General features: G+C 42.6%; 1 protein-coding gene across 1 annotated transcript; it reads right to left on the bottom strand.

The window, feature by feature from the left end:
• Positions 1 to 6,038: 6,038 nt before the first annotated feature.
• ASIP (agouti signaling protein) lies at positions 6,039 to 13,159 on the bottom strand. The gene is made up of 3 exons (XM_076351990.1): positions 12,979 to 13,159; positions 7,912 to 7,973; positions 6,039 to 6,215 (listed from the first exon to the last, which is right to left on the bottom strand). The coding sequence occupies exons 1-3, from the start codon at positions 13,157 to 13,159 to the stop codon at positions 6,039 to 6,041; spliced, it is 420 nt and encodes a 139-aa protein (XP_076208105.1).
• Between the last annotated feature and the right edge of the window lie 7,752 nt (positions 13,160 to 20,911).

The following is a 20,911-nucleotide window of genomic DNA, read 5'->3' as shown; positions in this document are numbered from 1 at the left end:
ATTAGGTATACATGTTTTACTGATTTCTGTATCCTATCAATACCTCATGCAATGCGATCTTTACCCAGAAATGTAAAGTCACTAAGGCTGATAACAATTTCAGAGTACTTGATTATATATATTCTTTGGTGTGATAGATGAATGGCAAAGAAAGTGTAACCTCTTTCTAATCAATTACAAAAATAATGATTAATAAATCAAATGTGTCAAAATGCACTACGTATAAATGCTATATTAAAAAGTATGTGTTGAAAAACAAATCCCCTCGTTCTCATATGAAAAGATCTTTCCTCTTCCTTCATTGCATACATGCACCATCCTGTACTCCGCTGGTTAAACTTCCATGTCTCTAGCTCCTCATTGTGGATCTCAGCACTTTTCATTTCCTTAACTGACAGCCGCAAGCTGTGGCTAACATCTTCATTAGTGATCTGGATGATGGGGCGGAGTGTATCCTCAGCAAGTCTGCATGTGACACAAAACTGGAAGGAGTGGCTGATACACCAGAGGGTCATGCTGTCATCCAGAGGGACACTGAGAGTCTGGAGAAATGGTCTGACAGGAACCTCATGTAGTTCAACAAGGAGAAGCGCGAAGTCCTGCACCTGGGGAGGAACAACCCCATGCATGACTATATGCTGGGGCCCACCCAGCTGGAAAGCGGCTCTGCAGAAAGGGACCTGGGAATCCTTGTGAACACCAAGTTGAACATGAGCCAGCAACGTGCCCTTGCGGCAAAGAAGGCAAATGATGTCCTGGGCTGTGTTAGGAGGACTTGCCAGCAGGTCAAGGAGGTGATCCCCTCTGCTCAGCACTGTTAAGGCCATACCTGGAGTGCTGTGTTCAGTTCGGGGCTCTCCGGTACGAGAGAGACAGGGACAGACTGGAGAGAGTCAAACATCAGGAAACTTTTTTTTTTATGGCAAGGGTGACTGAGCACTGGCACAGGTTGCCCAGGGAGGTTGTGGAGTCTTCCTCCTTGGAGATATTCAAAATCTGTCTGCACATGGTCCTGGGCAACCTGCTCTAGGTGGCCCTACTTGAGCAGGGGCTTGGACCAGGTGAATTCCAGAGGTCCCTGCCGACCTCAACCATTCTGTGATTCTGCAAAGCTGGAGTGGGAGCTGCTGTCTAGAGAACAGCTGTTTGTTTGATTTCTGGCTCTCCTTCCTTCCCTTTCCTCTCCTCCTGCTCCCCTCCACCCTGGTAAAATATAATTTTTCTGACCAGCTGGAGAACCTGGTAAGAAAGTGATATTGTTTCTACATGAGAAGTTGCTGTGTAATTATTGATATGATTTTTAGTACCAACCAAGGACAATTTCTTATAGTTATGAGAATTTTGAAACAACTTGACAGGAACCTACATCTTTACCTAGTAAAAGAAGGGGCCAAATTCTGTTTCCTAAGCCCATTGTAAATGTAGGGATTGAGAAAAATGCATTAGTGATATCAACTGTGGCATACCACTTGCCTGCCTTTGACTCCAGTTTGTATTGAAGTTCTAGCATGTCCGGCACAGCAGCACTCGGGGGCGGTGTGACTTCGCTCAGGCCATGATAGTCTACTGTTGGTCTCCACTCTCCATTAGACTTTCACGCTGGCCATATGGGACTGTTAAAGGGTGAGTGAGTCTTGCTGATCACTCCTTGGCTCGCCAGTCGATGAATCAGCTTATGGGTGGGAATCAGGGAGTTCTGGTTGGTGTGATGTTGCTGCCGGTGCACTGTTGTGGCGATTGGCACCTGTTGGTCTTTGACCCTCAGCAACCCCACAACAGAGGGGTCCTCCGAGAGACCAGGCAAGGTGGACAGCTGTTTAATTTCCTCCATCTCCAAGGCAGCTACACCAAAAGCCCACCGGTACCCTTTTGGGTCCTTGAAATACCCTCTCCTGAGGTAGTCTATGCCAAGGATGCACGGAGCCTCTGGGCCAGTCACAATGGGGTGCTTCTGCCACTCATTCCCAGTTAGGCTCACTTCAGCCTCCAATACAGTTAGCTGTTGGCATCCCCCCGTCACCCCAGAAATAGATGGGTTCTGCTCCTATATAGCTTGATGGCATTAGGGTACGCTGTGCACCGGTGTCTACTAGAGCTTTATACTCCTGTGGGTCCGATGTGCCAGGCCACCGAATTCACACAGTCCAGTAAACCCGGCTGTCCCTTTCCTCCACCTGGCTGGAGGCAGGGCCCCTCTAGTCCTGGTCATAATATCTGTTACTCACTTCTTGTAAATGTGAATCAAAAGTCCCTTTATTAAGACTGGAAGTAAAATCAGCCCTTCTACTCTGTCTGGGGAACTGCTCACTGGAAACTGGAGCAGCAATTTTCCTGGAAGAACCCCCTTTTGTGATTGTTTTTCCTTGCAACTCACGTACCCGTGCCTCTAGAGTCGAGGTAGCTTTTCCATCCCACTTCCTCATGTTCTCTCCGTGGTCACGTAGGTAAAACCACAGGGTGGCCCGTGGTGTGTATCCACTATATCCTCTATCCTCTCTCTTGAGCAGAGGGACGCTGACTCCTAACGGCTGAGATACTGGTCTGTACAGGTGGGGAGTAGGACATATCCTCTTTGAGTTGCTGGACCTCCCGGGACAGTTCCTCCACAGCCACTTTACTAGTTTTTCAGGATTCTGGACTTGTTCAGGGGTGAAGTTCCAAAACACTGGAGGTGCCCACTGTCCTAGGTACTTGCCCCATACCATCCCACACACCCTGCCACTCAGAACTATCCAGCCTCGGGGCAGGTCTCTGGGTGATTTTTTTAAATAGTTGTTTAACCTTAAACAAGACCTGAATCACATGCAGGAGACGGAGCAATAGGAGCACGCTGGCTTGGACGTCCCAAGGATATTCAAAATTCTCGAGAACTGGTGTAACTCGCCTGAAGGAGAGAGGGAGGGTGAAAGAACGGGGGAAAGCATCCCCCGCGGTCTCACCGGTAGATTCGTTCTGCGAGAAAAGGTGAAGGGTGTCATTATTAATAATTTCCAAAAGATGGCGCCCGAGGTACGGCGAGGACAGCAATACCTAATCCAAACAGCGAATTAGTCCATTTACCAGCAATATTATCGTATCGCCAGCGGATGTTACACAGTGCAGCAAAGTGATAATCCTGACCCGCCTCCCAGAAGCGATAAACAGCACCGCAGGGAACACCTACTGCAAGCAAGGATCTCCGTAACACAACCATGCAAACAAATAAAAGAACATTGTGACCAGCGACTATCAAATGCTTGTAACAGTTCTATTTTAACACGCTCTGGTCAGATCTGTCGTTATCTCAACCCTTCGAGCCCCACGTTGGGCACCAAAACGACTGTTGTGGTTTAACCCCTGTCGGCAACCGAGCCCCACCCAGCCGCTCGCTCACTCCCCCCCGGTGGGATGGGGGAGAGAATCGGAAGGGTAAAAGTGAGAAAACTCGTGGGTTGAGATAAAGACAGTTCAATACTTGAAATAACAGAATAATAATAATAATAGTAATGATAATAATAATGACAATTAATAATAATAATGATAAACTGTAATGGAAAGTAAAACAAGAAGAGAGAAAAAGAGAGAGAAACAAAAACCCAGGGGGAAAAAAGAAAAAAAACAACCAAATGATGCAGTTGCTCACCACCCGCTGACCGATGCCCAGCCAGTCCCCAAGCAGCAGTCACTGCCCCCCAGCCAACTCCCCCCAGTTTCTGTACTGAGCATGACGTCCCATGGTATGGAATGTCCCTCTGGCCAGTTGGGGTCAGCTGTCCTGGCTGTGCCCCCTCCCAGCTTCTTGGGCACCTCCAGCCTGCTCAGTCGGTAGAGCATGGGAAGCTGAAAAGTCCTTGTCTTAGTATAAACACTGCTTAGCAACAACTAAAACATCAGTGTGTTATCAACATTATTCTCATGCTAAATCCAAACCACAGCACTGTACCAGCTACTAGGAAGGAAATTAACTCTGTCCCAGCTGAAACCAGGACAATCATTCTTCCTTCTCATCTTCTTTTTATCATAACTGAATGGCTTACATATTCCTGAGCCAGGATATCTGATTAAAAGACATACTTATGTACATTTAAAAGAATTCAAGCTTGCATCATATATGACAGCTGATATATTTTATAAAAGATAAGGAACACAATGACATCCTGTCATCATTTGGGCTCTTTCTTGGATTAATCTCTGTCATCTATATATCTCTCAGATGAACAAACATTTTTGTCAAAATCTGACCTATGTTTTGAAATCTGGGCTTTGGATTGATTATTAGAAGAAAAAAAAGTTCATATGGCTTGAGCCCCTTTAGAATATCATCTGTACCATCTTGGCCTGCCTGGAAGATTTTTGTGGCCCTCAGCTGTGCTTAGAAATAAATCAGTAAAGAAATTTTCTCTCAATTAGACCTGCATAGAGCATTAGAAAATTCAGGATTGGGATTAGAAATTCATGGTTAGAAAATACCTGACTGTGAAAGCTAAAGAGCATTGGTAGGGACACTGGTGCAGACATCTAGCAGGCAGGTGGAGTGAACACGGAAGATAGAGTTTTAGCCCTGGCAGTGCACAAGGCTCCTGTAGTGACTGGCAATAGCAGTGGAATGAAGGGAATATACTAAAATCAAGAAAGGCCCACAGAAGAAAAAAGAGTGTACAGGAGTGGGGGAGAGGAACATTGTGGAGGAACAGAGAGGAGGTAAAAAGCAAGAGCTAGAGTCTGGCAAATGAAGAGTCTTCAATGCTGGGGACAGCGTCTGGGTCTGCTCCCTCCTTGCTCTCCTGTGACCTACACATCTCTCCTGGTAGTTTAGCCAAGAAGGGGTTTCCCCCTGTGCCATCTTGGATAACGCAAGATTAAGGCAACGAGCTTCAGGAACGAGAGAAAGATGTCTTCTGGACACCTATTTGCTGCTGCCTTGAGCTTCATCCATACCTTCCGAGCTGTTTCTGAGCCTTTAAGGATTGATACAACTTTAAGGATTGATACAGCATTCGATATTTTTTTTTTCCTGTGGTCACTGGTTGCATGCAGCACATGGAGATTGCCACCTAAATTCACACTTGGGGTAGGTGCTGGGAGTTGCCCGTAGTAAGAACAGGCAAAGAAAGAGAGATTGATTGTTTGTAATAGCTTTCTTCAAGATGTGCATGTGGGATACACATCCATTTTTTGCTGATCTTTCCTTTCTTCCTCAAAGTCCTGGATATGTGTTCCTGCTTCTGGGCTCTGTATGCACTGTGTCCTTGGCAGCAGGAGTAGAAGGGCTGAGGACTCTTTCTATGGATATGGCTGGCGAAAAAATTCTCATTTTTAAGTCATGAGGCACAGATACATTCAGGGTTCAAATATACATGTATGTTATACATCTTGGAGATACTGGTTACTGGTAGAATGTCTGAAAACCCTGGAGGGGATGTACTGATGCTCAGCTGGGGGTGATTAAAAAATTGCCTTATTGGTTTGGGTCTGTCTTTTCAGGTAGAATAAGCTATATAAATTCTCGTCCTGGTTTTTGCTGAATGTATGAAAAGGGAGTTAACCCTGAAACCTGCATTTTCAGCATGATATTTTGGCTGTGCTGGAAGCTGGTGCTGTGCTGTTCTTGTGGGCAAATCCAAGCTTTGGGTCCTCACCGGATTAACCAGTCCCGTGTTAGTGTGGCCGTTTGTGTGCCATTGGTGCAGGTTTTGCGGTGCCGGTTAGACAATACTGCAGTCTGTGGTTAATATGACCCTTCAAAAAAAACTCCAAACAAACAAGAAAACCCCAAACCAACAAGAACCCAGAATTCTTCTTAAAATGCAGGTCAGTTTTGCTAAAAATACCAGTTCAATGTCAATCTCCCTGGTTGTCTACTCCCTGAAAAAACATCTGGTTCATGATAGCATTAACCCCATGAAAAAAACCCGTTGTCCATTTAATATTAAGAGGGGCAAATCCAAGCTGCCAGCTTCAAAGCTCTCCACTTTGATTGCTATACACATGGGGCAGTTTGAAATATACACTTGAGAAGCTAATGAAAGACAGAAGCCTTATTGTGTTCCCAGTTTGGCTTAGCACTTTGGGTTTAACATTAGACATTGGCAGATGGTCTGAAAAATTCTGCATTTGCACAAAGCACAGTAGTTACAACACGAATTCAAGTGTGGTTTGCAGATTTTGAAGTTTGGCACACAGTCAGCAGCTGGTGTGGGCCTTGGTTTCAGAGATGTCTTTGGTTCAGCATTTTTCTAGAAGAAAAAACATGAAATTTCATATAAACGTAAAATGAGTATGGGTCAGAATAAAGCATAGGTGCAAAGAAGTGCATCGTGGGAGCTTCTGGCTTGAGATGAGTAGGCAGTTGCTAGCAGTGAGACCTATATTAGTAGCAATATAGAGATGTGGTGGGACTGGATCATGGGAAATGCTGGCTTGAGACGAACCTACGGAGCAAAATGGTAAACCTCATGAGCCGCATATTTTAAGCAATTAGAAACATGACTGGATAGAGTGTTGGAAAATGCTCTGTAGGGAAGAATGTGGCAGCAGCAAAGAAAGGGATGCAAGAATCTGCAAAGACAACGATGTTATCAGTAAAACAAAGTAAGGAATTACTCTTGGAGCCCCAAACTTTTCAAATGAAAGAGTGAAACCTCCCTGTCAATCTGTGGGGCTTGTACCCACTTTGTTTCCTGAGCTGTGAGGCTGAGAGGGAGGGGAGGTGACTCGGCAATGCTCTACCTCACATGGTTTTTTTGTCAAGCTGCCTTTGGAGCTCGGTAATCCTTTGTGCATCAGATTTGTGCATGGGAATCCTTAACTGCAGACACAGGTAAGTGAGCTGAAAAAGATCTCTCAGCCTACCCAAGGAGTGCTGCTTCTCCATCTGTGGTCTGGAAAGGTGGAAAGCTTTGGGTTGATCAGCATGTGCCTGGGACATGGGAGAGATCTCTGGAGCCCTCCAGCTACAGGCTCCCTATGCACTTTTGTAACTTTGTAGTTTCTCAGGAGTTTCAATTTTAAGGTAAAATGTTCTGTGGTCTCTAAGTGCCTTAGGAGCTTTTAAGCCAAAATACTTTGACAAAGTTTGATCGCAAGAATGTCCTGCTTTGACCTGAAGGTGGAACTAAATGGTGTCCTGAGGCCCCTTTCAACCTGGGTCATCCTATGAATTTAGAAAGTGTTTCAAGGAATGTTAACCACACAAGACATCAATTAGAAAGAAAAAGAAGGAGCTCTAAATGCTTCTGGTTGCAGCAATGGCTGGTTTGGCTGTAAATGGCTATCATGACATATTAAAAATAAAGTAAAAATGCTATTTTCTACTCTTCTAGACAGTCTTTAAAATATAGGAGTCCAGCCCATGTAATAACACTTCACATTCGAGACCTATGGGTAACATCACATTAAGGAAACCTATCAATCTGAATCTACTGATCTGATAAAATTACTAGTTAACATTTTCAACAAAATACCAACTTCTTTGTATGCCTCTACTTTAATTTTTTGGCACCTGCAGTTAAAAATCAGCAGATAGTGAGTTTGTGTCCCTGGGCTGCAGAGCCTGTACAGTTAACCCACATGATGTGACTGGGAACGATACCTCTTTATGGTGGATGCCTAAATGATTTTACAAATACTTAAACCGGCTCAAGGCTAAAGTACTTTTTGTGTAAGAGAGGACTGTAAAAACCAAAAGCAAAATCAAAACCAACAAGACCTCCCAAACCCGAACAATAACCTCTAACTAATCTAAGATCACAGAGTTTTCTTTCCACCATTAATCTTTTGCATCTGTTTTTACAGTATTTAGAGCTTCAAACGGTATGTAAATTATTTGAATTGGGGAATGGCTGTAAAAGCCTTGCAAATGAATGCACTGAGGAAAACTATAGAAGTAATAAACCATTCTAATTCAACATTGTTTTCTGAACAGCCACCTACCTTGGAAGATTTCTTGTTCTCTGCCTCTTTCCTGCTGACTTTCTGGGATCTTTTAGTTAAATCTTCAAAGAGAATAGCACAACATAATGTTAAAACAGTTTTACAGCATGTTATTTAATTGAGATGCTTAATACTACTTTTGTGTGAGAAAAGGCAGATAACCTGCATTGCCATCTCATCACTGCATGTTTTGCAGTGAAGACGTTCATCTCTAGGAGCCATCCTCACTTACACATAGTGTGTCTGAACTCGTGCTGTCACTGTTGCTCATGCGAAGCAGAAGAGCACTGATGTTTCTATTTTAGGAGAGCTTTTTTACACAATGTTTGGTCAGATGCAAACAAGGAAAATAATTTCAGAGAAATAAAATTAAAGGTCTCTGTGTAAAAGATGGGGGTACTTATGCACATTAGTCACATGAACAAAAATAGGAAAAACCTTTAGAAGTCCCTTTTTTTTTCTGTTAAAAGGTGGTGTAACCTGCATAATTTTGGAAGGAATTAAAAAGTGTATGCTGGTTTGCACAAGCAAAAAACTCTTTGCTGATTTGGCATAAACTCTTCATCTGTATGATGCCACCTTTCATTCTTCAGTTCTTTGGTCCTTTTTCACCTACCATCTTGTTTTACAAAACGTTACTTGCAAAGGTGTTTCATTAATGTGCCTGTAGCTTTGAAAGGTTTGTGAATATTTGTAGAGCTGAATCTTGGATCTAGTAAATTTAGGGGGAGGTGTTCATGCCTGATGTAAATTTTTTTTTCTTTAGATCAAATCACTAGTATTTGTGAACTTCCTCATGTTATCCTTTGAGGGCTACTAGCATTTACTGCAGTTGTTGTTGTTATTATCCTATCAGCTCTAATGCTATTTATTACTCTAAATAAACTCCATGACTAAGACTTGTCTTGGGATCTAACACAGCAAGACTGTTAAAGTGTGAGACGCTTCCCAGCTCACTAATCTGTTGTGGTATTTTTGATACCTTTATTCTGTGTGTGTGAGGTTTGTAATAAGCACCACCTGTATGCAATGAATGATTGGGATAAAAAATTTAGATATGCCCACCGATGAATGGTGGCTCCTTGTTTGTTCCAGTATTTGCTATCCATATCTTTTTGAATATTTAGTAATTGCCAGGATTTACAGAATTACAGAATGAAGAATACACATTTTGGGCTGTTTTGGGGGAGGTTTCATTTATTATCCTTGCGTCATTACAGTTAGGGGTATAAATCTCTAAGAAACAGTGGGAGGAAAAACTATACTTCAAGCATGTAAAGTTACTGTCACTTAATAAGAACACGTCTTAAAAAAGGCATTGCACTGACTAGGATTAGTGGTTTAGATTCAGTTCCAGCTGGCAGATTATGTTGGCCTTGTTATGCTGCCCTTTGAAACTTTCTGATGGTAATCAAGATGCTTTTAAGCCATTTAATTCTACATTAATTTAACTTTCTATTGTACAGGATTGTCTGGATTGCTTTGCCTATAAAATTGTTTTGATAACATTCAGTTAAAGGGTATATAATGTCATTAACAGCGATTTAAACATTGGCGTGATGTAAATGCGCTTTATTCCAGGCAATTCAGTAAAGAAGCGAATGATGCCTGGTGGGCAGATGAGAGGGAAATGTAGAGATGCTTTTTTTGACAGGTGAGTGCTGTAATTGTCTCTTTTATAGTTCCTCTGGGTTGGGTAAAACACCTGCTTTTCCCAACTGGACTCTAATCTCATATTCCTCATGCTCTACCTACTGTGTTTTCAACAGCTGCCCAACCGACCAGCTCCTTACAAACCTCATCTGTGACAATATGGGGAAATGTAATATAGGCTTGTGAAAATATTGATCACACACACCTCTAACCCCTGTTGATACAACTGCGATTTGAAGTGCTATAAAAAGCATGTATTAATTAGATGATTGCATGTTTTACTAGTTGATACTAGCAAATCCTTCGCTTACCTTTTAAGATGTGATTCAACCCAGCCTTGGGTTTTATTGAATTTGAGCCAGACATATCATTTTTTGATACGATGAGCACTGTGATTGATTGACCGGTGTGTAAACAGCTGATTGCAAATGAGTTTTATTACTCAAGTATGGCTACAGCAACATTTAAAAACTGAGCTGTAACATGAGTGCCTTCGTCTCTGTTCTGTGTAGCCAACAAGAAGGAACAGGATTTGGTATAAGAAAATGTCACTGATATAGAAAGCTCTATCCAGAATGTTTAAATCAAGCTGACAAGAAATTTTTCTGTTAGCTTATACAAAAATAGATTAGGTATATCAGCATGACAAATTATAACTCATAAATCGTAAAGAAATTGACAGTATCAGGAGGGGAGAGGAGGCTGTGGTTATTTAAACACTCTCTTAATATTTACTCTAAATTAATTGTTTCTGTGGCGGTGATGGGAAAGACCAGCCTGTCAGCCTTTTGCCACGACACTGTTGTTATAATAAATATTACCACGTGTGGCTTCATCCTCTCCCCCGAGTGTTGCAGGGGCCTTGCTGGGGCTGCAGGCAGAGGGAGCAGTGGCAGCGCTGGAGGAGCCACCTCTGCGCCTGCCCTTCCCGCTTCTGTCTGGCTGCTTTTTCCAGCTGCTTTCCCCTGTCTGCGTTAGTTTCTCCCATTTCGACCTGTTTCCATCCTCTGCAGGACTGTCTCCAAGGCAGTCTCTCTCCCTCTAGCAACTTTTCCCACTCATTTCAGCACCTGGCGCCGTGAAGGGCACAGCTCCCTTTCTTCATCCGGCTGCTGCGTAATGCACAGAGCCCAGCAAAAATCCGGGGAAAAGGATGGGCCTCCAGTTATGTCTCACAATATGCTGGAGTGAGGCAGGTGACGTTATTCCCAGCTCGCTTCAGTGAAAATGATGATACCTCCTGTCATCCTCCTGCTCTCAGCAGGAGGTATCAGCAGGGCTGGAAGGTCCCTTGGTCTGGTAACCTGAATCCCAAAACAACGTCAGTGCGTGTCCCTTCTCCTGCACCTTCTTTCTCCACCCACTTGAAAGGTCATGGCTAGGGACTTTCAAACGCTCTTCATATACCATGCATTAACGCATGCTTAGATTAATTTATATTTAGTTTATCAAGTTATAATTCAATTATTTTAGTTAATAAGTGATAGAGGTAATGTGGCTCCTGGTTGTCTGAAATAAAACCCAGAAAGGTTTGAGCATGTGCCATTTCAGCTCCAAAATAAACTATTTCAAAACTTAGGTCAGATACTATTGAATGAGAAAAACAGGAATGATTTGTCTCAGTTTTATTACTCACGTCATATTTTTTCAATTTTCTTTAGGTGTGGGGTAGTGGAGGATCAGACTGGCCTCTTGCGTTTGAACAAGTGGGCTGCAGAAAGGCCTTGGGATACCTCTGGAAATGCCTCGTGCCCCAAGAAAGTGAGTGCAGCCCTGGCCAACGGTGTTACAGTGGGTTTTGCATCTGTGTTTTCCTTTTTGGAATAGTCAGCCAAGACAAGTGGACTACGGGAGGTGAGTGTTAAGCCAAGATTGCTCTTTTGAATTATTCTTGCATTTTCAGTGTCAAATGTTCATTCTGTTTGCATGTAGGAGAGGAACGAGTGTAAAGGTGAGCTGGAGGTTATGCTGTTTGCTTAGATTCAGCCCCTTAGTCTGCTGTGGATTTCTTTTCTTACCTTGGCTAATTGCTTCATCTCTCTCTGTTGACTATAAAATGGGAAAGCAGCGCAGCCAGGCTTCACCGCGGAGTGGTGAGGATACATGGATGCGCTGCTCCTGCGGGAGGAGGTGTCTCTTGCAGACAACCAAATGGGGCAGGCAGGGAGGAAGGGTTTTTGTGAGGCATTGTAGACCCATCCAAAGCAAAAGGACCCGACAGCATTAGGGGATTTTTGCTATCTTCAATGTCTGTTGGCAAAGCAATATGGCATGACGTAGCCTATTTGCCACGTCTAAGGCATGGGCACATTTTTGTGAGAAGATAGAGAAATCAGCTGAAGGGAATGTATTTTATAACTCTGATTTTAATTGGAATAAAAAAATTATTGGAAGTGGCATCTAGGATCACAAGGACCATGAAATGATATGGCTTGGGAGGCTGCAGAACAGCACAAGCTTTAATAAACCTGCAGTTAAACAACCTTGAGTTAACTCAGGATTCAGAGGTTCAGATTTCATTGGAAATGCATGTGTGGGGCAACTGTTTCTCCTTAAAGAAATGTTGTCCTGAGCAAGAATGCAGAGAAAATACTGGAAACGGGGTAAGAAACCAACCTGCTTTAAGCAAAAGTCCTAAAAGCCTGTAGAAAGGAGCTAAACAAGAGAACCTTTATTTTTTGAATTATTAAAATTTTGATACAGTTATGAATGACGTTCTGCAGCTAATTATCCCCAAATACCTGTAAGTTTCTTGAAAGAAAAAAGTTGGCTTAAATTACATTGAAAGAGTTAGGGCAGACACTAGGAAAAAATTTTGTGAAGAAAAGAGTTAAGCATTGCCCTAACAAGGTTCTTCCCTAACATGACAGACGGTCACCTGCCAGTAACGGTAGGGACATAACTGGTCCTGTCTTGGTTAAACAGATGACCTCTGGCTCTCCCTTGCAGTGCTCTTTTCTTCCCCTGGTTAAAGATCGCTTGGCACACAGGTGAACTGAGGTTATATTAATACCTTAGAGAACTGTTGATTTCTCTGCTACAAGAGCAGACCCTGAAAAAAAAAATTATGTTCACTTTTTCTATTTGCACTAGACTTTCAAAAGAAGATTGATGCCCATATTAACAGAAGAATATATCTTCAATATAAAAAGACTTACAGTATGATAGGACCTGAAGTGAAATCTGTAAAACTAAAATAAGTTGTCTGATTTTTTTTTTTACTCTAAACTGTGGTTTGCCACATTGCCGTTCTTGGATGCTGTGGCTGCATTGCCACTGCAGTTCTGCATACTACTAAGGCATTTGTATGAAATTGCAATGTTGCAGTAAGCTATCAAAATAATCCATATTAATTGACAATTATATTTTCTGCAAATCTTCTTAATTTGGCACCGAATGGCAGATTTTACTAACCTACTATAGAGATGGGTGGGAGATCTTGGAGATTCATTTTGTTGCTTCTTGACAGGTTGCATTCTGTCTTCTCTTCAATTACCATATGAGAACTGGCAGCTCTGAGCAAACTGTAGCAGAGCAATAGGCTTAGGAAGAGGTTCTTACTTTCCATTTTGGGGAAGAAAAATTCCATCGTCATGAAAACCAAAGTTGGTCAAAACCTGCATGTAGAAGAGACGCAAGGATACGAATCTCAGCAACGGTTTTCTGTCATGTTGTGCAGCTTTAGCAACGTACCTCTGACAATTCTTTTGTTTCCAGCACTTTGCCTCTGATACCAGAATACCTAAGATTGCAGTTGTCTGAGTGGAAAAATGCTATCTCAAATAGAACTTAGATGGTCTTTTTTTCTTTTTTCCTGATTCTTTTCTCAAATGGTTTATTTTCCCAAAAGCTGTGAGTGAGTTCTCCCCACTGAGTTCTACAGTGTTGTTTATTGTATGACCTAGGGGGGAAGAACTTCTGCTGTCACTTTTGACCAGCTCAATCACATCATCAGATTTTTCCCAGAAAAATCTTGTTTACAAGATTTACAAGATATTATAAAACCTAGAAAAATAATGATAATTGAAAAAACCACAAATTATGTTTCCTATTAATTTTCTCCACTTAAAAATAAGTCATGAAGAAATATCTTGTTTTATTATACCCTTATGTGGCTGCTCTGATCCCATAGCGAATCATAGCCATAAATCATGCAAGTTATAAAAGGCCCAGTGCTGTAAAGCATTTATGGGCCTTAGGGTTTAGCGTGTACTTAATAACTTCGAAGATGTAACAAAGTCTATGGGATCTGAGCATACTTATGGAGAAACCTGAGCTTTGCAGAATGTGGCCATACACCTTGGAAGAAAGCCACTGGCCCTGGCCAACCTCTGCGTGACGCAGTGCAGCTATACAGGGTACAAAGAGCGTATCACCATCCTGGTCTCCTTTTCTTGTAGATTCTTAACACTGTTGAAGTTGAACTTCGAAGTTGATTTTTATTTCCACGTGCGTAAGGTTTATGCTGTGTCAGAGTTATGGGAGCCTTCCCCCCGAGGCACTGCCAGCCTCCAGGTTTATGGGTAATTTTTTGTCAGTGAAAAGCTACTAGTGGCAGTAAAAAGAGGGACTGAAACCAAATGTTTTGAGAAATTAATCTGGTTGTAATGACTTAATTACTAGAGAGTTAAAAGATGAAGAGTTTCTGCATTGGAAGAGCTTCAACCTAATCGCCTCTGCTAAACTGAGTCTGTGTTACGCTTGCTTTTACAGCCTCCACTGACCCACTCTTCCTTGTGAGATGTCGAATATTATGCCTCTAATTCCAAGTGCTTGGGCTCATTTCTAAAATAGTCTGTTCTACAGGCCATGGTCATCTAACAAATCAGTGCTGGTTACATTGACATGGCTTTCATTGCTGGTTATAGCTATGCCATGAGGATACGCACCCAGATCTATCAGGACTCTATTAGGTTTTGCAGGGGCGCATGTGCTGGATCTTTGTGATTTAGACATCTGCATGAGCTGCAACTGAAACAGATATACCTGAGATTGGAGCTTTACAGTAGGGGAATTAACTGGGGAACTGAGTGCTGCTATGTCTGTATTTCAAATGTTATGCAGCTGGTGTAGTTCAAAGCTGGTATGACAGTTGAGACCCCAGCTGGATCATAGTCATGACTGTGTGTAGACGTATCCTTTCAATGAGTTGATTAAAATTTTGTAACAGGAGATGGGAGGAGTCTTTAATTTGATCACAAATCACCTACTACAGGAGAAAGTACATCTTCTTTAGAAGAAAATAAAAATTGCAATAAACAAAAGGAACAAGTCCTGCCATGAAAATTTGTTGTGACGGTAAAATTGTGGGCTTGAAATTTCAGCTATTGCAATTTAGTAAAGAATCAAGATGGCATGTCTGTTTTCATTTTTTACATACTTTGGTCTTGCAAACTCTTATACAGAAGTTCAGCCTGTGGTAATTGCCTATGAATAATGGGAAGTATGTGAAAATATTTGCTAGGTCAGGAACCTAGCCTGAAATTTTTTTTCTATGTGGAACAGATACCCTTTTATTGTTTTTTCCTGTCTCCTTTCACAAAAGATGCCCAAACCTGACTGAGATTTCTTGATGCTTTCTAAAGACTGTTCTAACACATAGTTATATATGTAGATAACCATTTAGGTCATAACCATAACCATTCAGGTCAAAATTAGAACTTCTTTTTATGTAACTAATTTTACCAACCTGAGTATCCCTGGTGATGTTCATATTCTAGGTATATGCTTAAAATTCAAAAAAGAGCTGAATAACAGTTTGTGTTCCCAAAAGCTTGTCTACATTTTCCAAATATGCAGTTGGTCAAATAAAATATATTACTTAAAAAATCTTAGCTTGCTTAACATTTAAGTATGCTGATTTTCGCAGGATCTAGGCATACAGGGAAAGAAGAAATTTTTTATGCTGAGGGTGGTGAAGCACTGGCCCAGGTTGCCCAGAGAGGTGGTGGATGCCCCATCCCTGGAAACATTCCAGGTCAGGTTGGACGGGGCTCTGAGCAACCTGCTCTAGTTGAAGATGTCCCTGCCCACGGCAGGGGGGTTGGACTAGATGGCCTTTAGAGGTCCCTTCCAACCCAAACTAGTCTATGATTCTATGATACAGGGCATGTCTATGACAGGTAGATGTAGACATTTGGGCTCTAATTCTTTTCATGCTCTGAGCTGGAGTGAAAAGAGCTGGCTGTGAGCTGGAAGCTGTTTAGATTTGCACATAGTGGTGTTCATGCTGTAGATTTTGCTTTTTTAAGCAACTTTTTACCCTAGTTGCAGGATATGCTCTGATCATACCTATCTATCATACCTATGATTTTCAGATCAGTGTGTGCTGCCCATCTGGAGTATTGGCATAGCTGGCACATAACCGTCTGCTGGACACCATGTTGACATGCCCCCAAAGTACTGTTTAAATAAACTTCTTCCATCCCAAAATGTTGTTTCCACTGTACTTCCTTGTCTTTATCTCAGCAAAACTGCCAATGAATGTGATTGAGCCTGCGTAAATGTAATAAAATAGTAAAATTTTACAGTTGCATCTGTTCATTTCAGAGTAGTGACATCTGAACATGCTCTAGTGTTAAAATGTAAACCTAGTTGCATGTGTTGATTTGCATTCTTGTGCACATGGGTTTTTTTGCCAAAAGCACTTAGGTGGTAGGAATTTTACAGCCTTCAAGTGACTGTTTGAACCTGGAAAATGTGTATATTGGTGAACATGCATTTGGTCTGAAAACTATACCAACTGGCTAGAAAGGTAACATTCTTTAGAGCAGCATAGTCTGCTAGATGTGTGCAGCAGAATTCATGAAAAGGTGAAAGAGGTGGAAAGTGGAATCAGAAGTGAAGAGGAGAAGAAAGGTGCTTGTAATCTTGGGTTTCATCTTTTGCATCGTATCACAAAACCCTTGCCCAAGTTTGCTTTCTTCTTTTTTTGGCATTAAAGAGAGATTTACTTTCCAATTTTGCCCATTATTTTCCTAATTTTCCTTCTGGGACTCATCAGAGGCTGTTTAAGACAATCAAACTATTTTCCTTAGCTCCAGCAAGCTTCACATCTGCTTTTCTATGAACACTTATTTTTAAAAGAATTTATTTTCCTGCTGAGCTCCTAACAATGGAGAAGTAAATTGCTTTAATAGTAGTATCTTTAGAGGGTTACCATTTATTGCTTTAATGATGCTAAAATGTACTAGGAGAACTTTAACATTTTTAATTGTTGTTTATGGGGACTTAGTCTTGCACAGCGCTGAAATCTAACCACTGAACTTTAGCAAATTATGTAAGTAAATAGTTCACATGTGGCAGTGCCCTTTGTTGTCAAGGGAATGACAGAAGTACATTTAAAAACAAAGCAAAAGCAAGCATTTAAAAGTTTGCTGACTGTCATGAGAGATTGCAGTACCCCTTTCTATGCCATTTCCTCTGTGCTTTGGCTTATTATATTTAGTATGTAAATAAGGTATTTTAATACTTACCCCAATTGTTAGCTCTCAGAAGCATTTTTCCTGAATATAAATTTGGAAAATGACAGATGATGTGAAACAGCTTTTGTCTCTTTTTAATCTATTTTTTGTGATGTCATATTAAAAGTCTTCATGAAGAAATTTGATTTCCCCAGAAACACACCGTATATTGAACACTTTTGAGGGGAACTCATTTCCTGTCACAGCTGATTTCACTCTATTTGGAGATTTATCCTCATACAACAACAGAGTGAACAGCTTGAGACATTCATACGTAAAGTCTGCCATAAACACTGGAAGGGACAGGTTGAAATTTTCTTAGGAGGTCTGACAAATTTGGACTAACTCATAAATAAACCGGCATCATTATAAATAGCTGAAAACAACTGCTTAGAAAAATAAAATGTTAAAGTACGTGAACAAAGAAATATAAAATACTGAAAACTGTGTTACATTGCTCAGTAACTCGCTGACATATCTTCACCTACACTCTGCTGCTGTGCTCCCATTTTGAAAAGGATAGGACAGAAAAAGAGGGAATGCAAGGAAGAAGGCAAGAGTTAGTGGATGCCTTGAAAGATGTTGAAATTTTAAAATGGGTAGAGACTGAAAAAGTTAGGAAATTAAATGTCGAGGTTAATAGGATGACTGGGGAGGTTCTGAGTGATTATTTCATGGTGAGCTAGAACCGTGCTATCCAGTCTCCAGAGCAATCCCATCTCAACCATCAGGTTTCAGCAAAGGTATAGCAATAAAAAGGGAAATGGCGTGTTAAGGGGCATTTGGAAGGAAAGGAATTAATCCACCAGTGCCGAGTACAGGGGCACGATCACTTCCCTAATCCTGCTGGCCACACTATTTCTGATACAGGCCAGGATGCCATTGGCCTTCTTGGCCGCCTGGGCACACTACCGGCTCATGGTCAGCCGGCTGTTGACCAGCACCCCCAGGTCCTTTTCCACCAGGCAGCTTTCCAGCCACTCTTCCCCAAGCTTGTAGCGCTGCATGGGGTTGTTGTGGCCCAAGTGCAGGACCCGGCACTTGGCCTTGTTGAACCTCATACAATTGGTCTGGGCCCATCGATCCAGCCTGTCCAGGTCCCTCTGCAGAGCCTTCCTACCCTCGAGCAGATCAACACTCCCGCCCAACTTGGGGCAAACTTACTGAGGGTGCACTCGATCCCCTTGTCCAGATCATTAATAAAGATATTAAACAGAACTGTCCCCAAAACTGAGCCCTGAGGAACACCATTTGTGACTGGCCACCAACTGGATTGAACTCCATTCACCACAACTCCTTGGGCTGGCCATCCAGCCAGTTTTTTTACCCAGCAAAGAGTATGCCCATCCAAGCCATGAGCAGCCGGTTTCTCCAGGAGAATGCTGTGGGAAATTGTGTCAAAGGCTTTACTAAAGTCTAGGTAGACAACATCCACAGCCTTTCCCTCATCCACTAGGCGGGTCACCTGGTCATAGAAGGAGCTCAGGTTGGTCAAGCAGGACCTGCCTCTCATGAATCCGTGCTGGCTAGGCCGGATCCCCTGGTTGTCCCGCTCATGCCTTGTGAGCGCCCTCAAGATGAACCACTCCATAATCTTCCCCGGCACCAAGCTCAGGCTGACAGGCCTGTAGTTCCCCGGATCCTCCTTCCAGCCCTTCTTGTAGATGGGCGTCACATTTGCTAACCTCCAGTCAAGTGGGACCTTCCTGGTTAGCCAGGACTGCTGATAAAGGACTGAAAGTGGCTTGGTGAGCACTTCTGCCAGCTCCCTCAGTATCCTTGGGTGGATCCCATCCGGCCCCATAGACTTGTGTGTGTCCAAGTGGTGTAGCAGGTCGCTAACCATTTCCCCTTGGATTATGGGAGCTTCATTCTGCTCCCCGTCCCTGTCTCCCAGCTCAGGGGGATGGCTACCTGGAGAACAACCGGACTTACTATTAAAGACTGCAGCAAAGGAGGCATTAAGTACCTCAGCCTTTTCCTCATCCTTTGTTGCTATGTTTCCCCCCACAGCCAATAAAGGATGGAGATTCTCCTTAGCCCTCCTTTTGTTCGTAATGTATTTATAGGATCATTTTTTATTGTCGTTTACGGCAGTAGCCAGATTAAGTTCTAGTTGGGCTTTGGCCCTTCTAATTTTCTCCCTGTATAACCTCACAACATCCTTGTAGTCCTCCTGGGGCCTGCCCCTTCTTCCTAAGGTCATAAACTTTTCTTTTTTTCCTGAGTTCCAGCCAAAGCTCTCTGTTCAGCCAGGCTGGTCTTCTTCCCCGCTGGCTTGTCTTTCAGCACATGGGGACGGCCTGCTCCTGCGCCTTTAAGATTTTCTTCTTGAAGAATGTCCAGCCTTCCTGGACTCCTTTGCCCTTCAGGACTGCCTCCCAAGGGACTCTCTCAACCAGTCTCCTAAACAGGCCAGAGTTTGCCCTCCAGAAGTCCAAGGGAGCAGTTCTGCTGACCCCTCTCCTTACTTCTCCCAGAACTGAAAATTCTATCATTTTGTGATCGCTATGCCCAAGACGGCCTCCAACCATCGCATCACCCACAAGTCCTTCTCTGTTCACAAGCAACAGGTCCAGCCTTCCCTAGTTGGCTCCCTCACCAGCTGTGTCAGGAAGTTATCACCTTCCACACACTCCAGGAACCTCCTGGACTGTTTTCTCTCTGCTGTACTGTATTTCCAGCAGACATCGGGTAAGTTGTCCCCCACGAGAACAAGGGCTAGCGATTGTGAGACTTCTCCCAGCTGCTTATAGACTATTTAATCTGCCTCTTCATCCTGGTTGGGTGGTCTATAACAGACTCCCACCATGATACCTGCCTTGTTGGCCTTCCCCCTGAATCTTACCCATAAACACTCAACCCTATCGTCACCGTCATTAAGCTCTAGACAATCAAAACACTCCCTAACGTACAGGGCTACCCCACCGCCTCTTCTTCCTTGCCTATCCCTTCTGAAGACTTTATAGCCATCCGTTGCAGCACTCTGGTTGTGCAAGTCATCCCACCGTGTTTCTGTGATGGCAACTGTATCATAGTTTTCCTGCTGCACAATGGCTCCTCCTGTTTGTTGCCCGTGCTGCATATGAGAAAAGTTGAATGAGAGCTTAACAGCAGCAGCTTTATGAAAATGTGGCCATGTAGTATGCATACACACTTAACATATGCTCAATTCTGGTTGGTTTAGTGTGGTTTCCAGCCTTTGTGTTTTATGAGGTGGGCCCTTGGAAGCATGAGAAAGAAAATAACTGCGTTTCTGTTCCTCTGCTGTGTTCTGGTCTTTGAATTCTTAGGCCATTTGGGGATCAGGTTTTCATGCTTTTCAAATGCAATTGCAAAAACCAAATACTCGAGCACATCCAAAACAACAATAATGCAAGAACTTTTTAATTTCCTGGGTATATCAGGAAATATGTTTTCCTTGGCATTCTGATCTATTAATATTTTACTTTAAGTACAACTTGGCAGTTGTGATACACTGTTCAAGTTGTTGAAGGAGGACCAATACAGCTTGTTTTATACAGCCTGCACTTCAGATAGAGGTGAAGGGTTTCTCTGGGATTGCCCATGAAGTTCAGTTTCCAGAAGTTTTCTAATCATTATCACCTTCATTGACTCTGCTAGGTGATGATGCATCACCCACATTAGTGACAGGGGAAGCTTTTTTCGCAGAAAGGGAGGAAACATTACAGCCATGACTTGCTTTGCTGAAATTTTGTAGGAAGAGGGGTGACTGTCTGGTTCTTCTCTCATCCTCCTCATAAAGACAATGTCTGGTGTGGCTTGATATAATGGGAAGGTGTATATATGCAACAACCGTAAGAGCTGTGCCAAACAAGTTTTAATTCCTGGCACAATTCCCTAAGCTATCTACAAAAATTAAA

This window comes from Aptenodytes patagonicus, chromosome 14, assembly GCF_965638725.1.
Source record: "Aptenodytes patagonicus chromosome 14, bAptPat1.pri.cur, whole genome shotgun sequence".
Classification (NCBI taxonomy): Eukaryota; Metazoa; Chordata; class Aves; order Sphenisciformes; family Spheniscidae; genus Aptenodytes; species Aptenodytes patagonicus.
The sequence above is the reverse complement of the archived record's forward strand: the minus strand, read 5'-3'. Positions and strand labels throughout refer to the sequence as shown.